Source organism: Lactuca serriola, chromosome 4, assembly GCF_051521515.1.
Source record: "Lactuca serriola cultivar US96UC23 chromosome 4, Lser_US96UC23_V15, whole genome shotgun sequence".
Taxonomy (NCBI): domain Eukaryota; kingdom Viridiplantae; phylum Streptophyta; class Magnoliopsida; order Asterales; family Asteraceae; genus Lactuca; species Lactuca serriola.
This window is the reverse complement of record NC_136411.1, coordinates 185,477,349-185,483,770: the sequence shown is the minus strand read 5'-3', so window position 1 is coordinate 185,483,770 and position 6,422 is coordinate 185,477,349. Positions and strand designations below refer to the sequence as shown.

General features: G+C 43.1%; 1 protein-coding gene across 1 annotated transcript; it reads right to left on the bottom strand.

Annotated features, from left to right (window-relative positions):
- Positions 1-213: 213 nt before the first annotated feature.
- LOC145099062 (uncharacterized) lies at positions 214-699 on the bottom strand. Its single transcript, XM_079036648.1, has 2 exons — positions 591-699; positions 214-521 (listed from the first exon to the last, which is right to left on the bottom strand). Exons 1-2 carry the CDS (start codon positions 697-699, stop codon positions 214-216), a joined length of 417 nt encoding a protein of 138 aa, XP_078892774.1.
- Positions 700-6,422: the final 5,723 nt, after the last annotated feature.

Genomic DNA, 6,422 nt, shown 5'->3' with positions numbered 1-6,422 from the left:
AGGAAAAACATGCCGAAAATCATGTACCTCTAGCATACTGCCCATATCCGACACAGTCTCTACTCTCGTATCCGAAACATAAGGCAGAAATCCCGTGCAGCCCTGCTGCAAAAACCTCCTAGTCCTTGCAGCCGAATAGAGGGTCGGTCCCTACGAGGCCCTCTCACCAAGAATAACGAGTTCTCCCCTACTTGGGGTTCGAACTCGGACTAACTACTGCTCACAATCAATCATGGCTCCGTTGGCCCCCAGCCAGTCCATCCTAACGATTACCTTCAATCCTTGCAACGGTATGGGAACTAAATTGATGCGAAACCTCTTGCCATGCACATTCAAGACACAGTCCCGATATACCCTCGCAGCACTCACAGTGCGATCATCTGCAATCTCCACTTCAAACGGGGTATCTAGAGTCCCTGGCGCGTTTCGGAATTTCTGGCTAAGCGCAAGGGACACGAAAGATCGGGTAGCACCCGAATCAAACAAAACATGTGCCGACATAACATTGACCAAAAAGGTCCCTATACAAGCATGATATACATATATAAGCACTTCAAATAAATATAAAGCTGACAAGAATAAATATGTACCAGCCACAACGTCTGGCGCTGCTCGAGCCTCCTCGTTAGTCAGCTGGAATGCGCGGCTCTTCACCGTTGGAGCTTCCACCTTGACAGGGCGACTATCAGTAATCCTCATAGTGGCGGGTGTGGGCGACGCCACTGCCCCTCCCCCTCCCTGTAACCTCGGATAATCGGCCTTTTATGGCTTGTCTAGTTGCAGTGAAAACATATCAAGCCCTTCTTGGGGAAATCCTTGCTCATGTGGCCCTGCTGACCACAAGAGTAACATCCCGACGTCACAGCTGTCCTACAAGCCCCACTATGAAACCTCCCCACTTGGCACACCTGCCCCAGCCCTGCTGGCCCCTACCCGAAGAATCAGAGGTCTTAGACTTCTTAGCCTGAACCCCTGCTACCTGCACCTGCTCAGTCTTTCGCTTCGTGCAGGACTCCAACTCCATCTCCCTCTCACGGGCCTTCTCTACCATCTCATTCAGGGTTTTGCACCTCGTAAAGCTCACAAACTCCTGAATATCCTCCCGCGGTATGGAATGATATCGGTTCCGCCTCATCTCCTAGTCAGTAGCATACTGTGGGATCAACAAAGCTCGCTCTCAAAACTTGGCGGTGATCTCCGCCACAGTCTCGGTGGTTTGCTGCAAACCGTGAAACTCCCTCACCAATCGTTGCACCTCAATAGGCGGTGCAAAATCTGATTCGAAACATCGAACCAACTCAGCCCATGACATCTCAGCCACACCGGTTGCTCCCACCTAGCTAGTAACCTCGCCCCACCAATCCCGGGCCCTATCTCTCAACATACAAGAAGCATGCCTAACCTTTGCCTCCCCTGGGAAAGAACTCGTGCGTTGGGCATTCTCAATGTCCGCTACCCAGCGTCGACTCACAATGGGGTCCCTGGACCCAGAGAACTCTGGAGCTCCACATGCCGTGAACTCCTAAAATGAGGGAGTTCGAGCTCCAACCTGACCCGCATAAACCTCAGTTCTGAATGCCCTAAGTTTCTCCTCCATAATCTCCATCATACCATCCTTGACCGCCCCAAAGTTGACTGAGGTAGCGTCAAGGATACCCTTCGTGACCTCGGCCGCAATCAACTCACGCAGCCTCCCATCAATACCATTAGTAGTGTTGCCTGACCCTGACCCTACCCCAGATCCAGATCCCAATCCTAAACCCCCTACTCTGAATCGTGTTGTCACCATGTTGGACTGAAATGCCATAAAACATAATCATCAGGATATCCATAACAAGGGTCCTTCCACACTGGTCCTCCTTGGAGCTCCCAGGGAAAACATGGCTTTGGGTATAGGTCTTGTGCTTCTAGTAGTACGGGCCCAATACTACCTTCCACACCTACATGTACCTTTCCCCCACTGCCTTACTTGATAACTCCAATTCGTCCCAACACTAAACCATGTCCCTCAATAACCGCATAAATCAAATCCTAAGTTGTCCTACAATTTCCTCTACTCATAATAATCAAACCAATCATAGCAGGTTGCTTTTATGCATGCAAATTATACACAGAAAGGATCCAATAGGCTTTCAAATAAGAGATTCTACCTTAAGAACATATCCAGAAAAGGAAAAGAAAATAAGGCCAAATCAATCATTCTGAGGCTATAAGCTCCTAACCGTATATAATTTTAAAAGCATACACATAGCAAGTTCCATATAAGCAACAAGACTCAAATATCAATACAGCATGGCTAACATGTTGGGGAACTACTTGGCTCGGCTGATCACGCGCGTTGCACTCTCATCTTTCACTTCCTTTTGAAAACCATTTTGAGTTAATTTTGAAAATCTTTTTACCATTTCCTTAGTTTGAGTCCTGACACACCCGAGGGTGTGCCCGAATCCCTCAAACGAAGTCTCTGATACCAACTTGTAACGACCCAATTTTTCATAGAAAATTTTTCATTTTTAATTAATCAAAACCATTTTCCATAGCCATAAATCCCCAAAACATCTGTTTTTAAATCCACATTCATTACATCATTATTTTACATTTAAAACATCAGTGTCCCAAACACACTAGTAAAAGAGAGATAGAGTCCACGCTGCGCCATCACGCCTTGCCCTTGCCCTTGGGCTCAGAAGTACCTGAAACAAATCAACAACATGTAAGCAAAATGCTCAGTGAGTTCCCCCAGAGCATACCATACACAATCTACATACACATATCCTGTTAGCTATTAAAGCTATACACATACCACAAAACCATGCAAATACGAACTAGCAAGAATGCCATCGCTACCCCAAATGGTCATTACCTAGGACTACCACGGGCTACCCCACATGGTCTTACATCAAGTGTCATGGGCTACCCCACATGGTCTTCACCTAGGACTGCCATAGGCTACCCCACATGGTCTTACATCCAATGCCACGGGCTCCCCCCCGGGGTCTTCCACGCAAAACACATAGTCACATATCATATCAAGTCACATAATGACCAACTCACATAACATAATTACATAATGACCAAAACATATAACATAATCATATAATGGGCCGCCTTTGGTGCCTTAGACCCATGGGTATAGTGAGAAGACTCACCTCAGACTGCTGAATACAAATACTGCTCTTCTAACCATCCGTAACCTCCCGATCAGAATCATAATAATAATAAGATAATCAATACTATGACTTTAGATTAACCAAGGGGACAACCCAACCTCCAAACCCTCACTCAAGACCCAAATACCCTATCGTTGCTAATGGGCCCTAAAGTCCAAGTCCAATATCCTGAATGGGCCTTTTGGACCAAAAGGCCCAACCGTTGAATCCATGGCCCATAATAGATGAAAAATCCCCTAACTCACAGAATCCAATGAAGCCAAAAAACCAAATGAAGCCCAAAGGCTCAAAGGCCCAAAACAGTTTAGAGCCCAACTGTGTTACATACGCCAAGCGTACCACCCTGGTACGCACATCATACTAAGGGTTTAGGGACTACGCGCCGCGTACAGCTGGTTACGCCCAACATATAATCAGTTTAAGCACTTTCTCCATTAAGTGCATAATGTTCAATTCCATCACGTCCAAAAGTCAGATCTAGACTTGTTTAAACATCCTAAGGCATAAATTTTCCAACTTTATGCCCTTGCATGTCTCATAAACACCAACACTTCCATTAAGACCTTTCCAAGGTCCTTAGTCCTTGCATGATACCAATACATCCATCAAGATCCAATTTTTATGCTTTTAACTAACTAAGGGACCTCAGATCTGACATTCCCACCTCATGGAGTTGATTAACTCACCAAAAGTGGTCCAAAACCAACCAAAAGGGGGTAAACTAGAAAACCCTAGCTAGACCTAAGGATTTAAATGGAAAGGTGCAAGCTTTCTACCTCTAGAGGTCTTGCAAGATGACCACAATACTGATACTTAAAGCACCAAACCGATCCAAGCTTGCCTAGCAAATCCCCTTCTTTAAAGAACTCCAAAATGCTCACCAAAACCCTCTTCTTAAGCTTAAACTCTCACTCACGCTCTATCTCAGCTGAAAGTAGACGAAATGGGGGCTAAAGAGGCTGATAGGGTTTGGTCCAAGAGGCCAAAAGATGTTTAAATAGGGTTTCAAGTCCGAATTCTGGGTTTTGGCCTTCACTTGCGTACGCCTGGCGTACCCTTACGTACGCCCTGCGTACGCAAAATGCCCCTACGATCATTCATGCAGAGTACGCTAAGCGTACTCATAAGTACGCCTAGCGTACTCCAAGGGACCATTTATGACAAAATTGGAATTCTTCGAGGGTTTTCAAGCCTTACCTGATTTAGGGCGTTACATGTGGAAGGACTGGTTGTTATTATAGTGAATATACATTCAATAAAAGGGAATATTATTTCTATGGAGAGGATGGGAATATTCAAAAGGACCGCCCAAAGAAGAAGGAAGTTGCAAAGCTAAATTTATCACCAGAACCAAAAGTGCGAGCATTCCAAATGACCCGTGTGGCGACGATAGATAAAGCAGATGTTGCTTCAGGTACATTGAAAGAACATAATTTTGTGGTTTGAGCTAGGCATCATTTTGTATAGGTGATAGTGTCATTTGTTTTTTCAAAAAATTAACACTTTTAACCCAAAAATCAATTTTCTTTATTTCTAAATTCTATTTTCAACCCAAATTTTTTAGTTATTAATTTTTGATTTTATTTTTATCTTTGACCTTAAAATTTTTGACTTTGACTTTTAAAATTTGACCTTTGACTTTAAACTTTGACTTTCTCGTTTGAATTTTAATTTTTCAAATTTAGCTTTTCGGTTTGACTTTTAAGTTTGACTTTTTAAATTTGACTTTTAAAGTTGACTTTCTTGGTTTTTAAGTCAAAGGGCAATTAAAAAAAATAAAAATAAAATAAATAATAATAAAAAAATTAAAAAATATATAAAAAAATTAAAAAAATGACACTATCACCTATACAAAATGATGCCAAGCTCAAACCACAAAATTATGTTCTTTCAGTCTCCCCCTTGGTTTGAGACTAGCATAGTCTTGTCTTCACTCCTTTGGCTCCTCAGCAGGCTTCTCAAACAACTTCAAATCTGATGGAACTTCTCTTTCCAGAAAGTATTGCAGAAGAGTTTGTAGCAGATTCTTCAAACGAACCTTGTTCATCCTCTACAGATCATACAGCAAATGATGGAGCGGTTAATATTCATAATCTTCCTGTTTCTGTCAATGATATTAGCTATCAGATCCCTACACGTATTCAGCGAGAACATCCGATAGAAAACGTCATTTTCCAGTTGGGCGACGGTGTTCAAACGAGAAGTAAAAGTGGGGATGTTAATACATGTCTCTACTCTTGCTTCATCTCTCAAATAGAACCTAAATATGTCGAAATGGCTTTGAATGAGCCCAGCTGGGTTGAAGCCATGCATGATGAATTAAATCAATTTGAGAAACTCGGAGTCAGGAAATTGGTGGAGCTACCAAAAGGAAAGAAATCTCTTGATACTCGTTGGGTATTTCGAAATAAACAAGACGATTCAGGTGTCATTGTGCGCAACAAGGCAAGATTGGTGGTTCGAGGGTTTCGGAAAATTGAGGTTCTTGATTATACAGAAGTTTATGCTCCAATTGCTCGTTTGGAAGCCATTTGCATCTTCCTTGCTTATGCTTCCTACATGAACTTTACTGTATACCAAATGGACGTTAAGACGGCTTTCTTGTACGGAAAGGTCAAGGAGGAGATTTATGTTGACCAACCACCTGGTTTTGTTAACTCATCTCTTCCAAACCATGTTTACAAGTTAGACAAAGCTTTGTATGGATTGCATCAAGCTCCTCGAGCTTGGTATGCTACTCTTACTCAGCATTTGCTCAATCACGGCTATTCCCGAGGTACCATTGATCAAACCTTATTTCTCAAGCATGTCGGTCCAGATCAAATTCTTGTTCAAATTTATGTGGACGGCATCATTTTCGGGTCGACAAGCCAACAACTTTGCAAAGAGTTTGAAGCGGTGATGAAGAAGCGCTTTGAGATGAGTTCACTTGGGGAAATGACCATGTTTTTGGGGCTTCAGGTCAAATAATCTTCAATCGAAATCCTTATTCATCAATCAAAATATGTGGATGATGTACTGGAGAAGTTCGGGTTTCGAGACGCAAAACCTGCTCTTACGCCCATGGCGGAACGGCCTCTTCTGACTCCTGATCTTGAGGGTGAATTGGTAGATCAAACTGATTATCGATCAATGATCGGATCACTCATGTATCTTACTGCTAGTCGCCCAGACATCATGTTTGCGGTCTGTCAATGTGCTCGCTACCAGGCTAATCCTAAACTCTCTCATTTAATTGCTGTTAAAAGGATT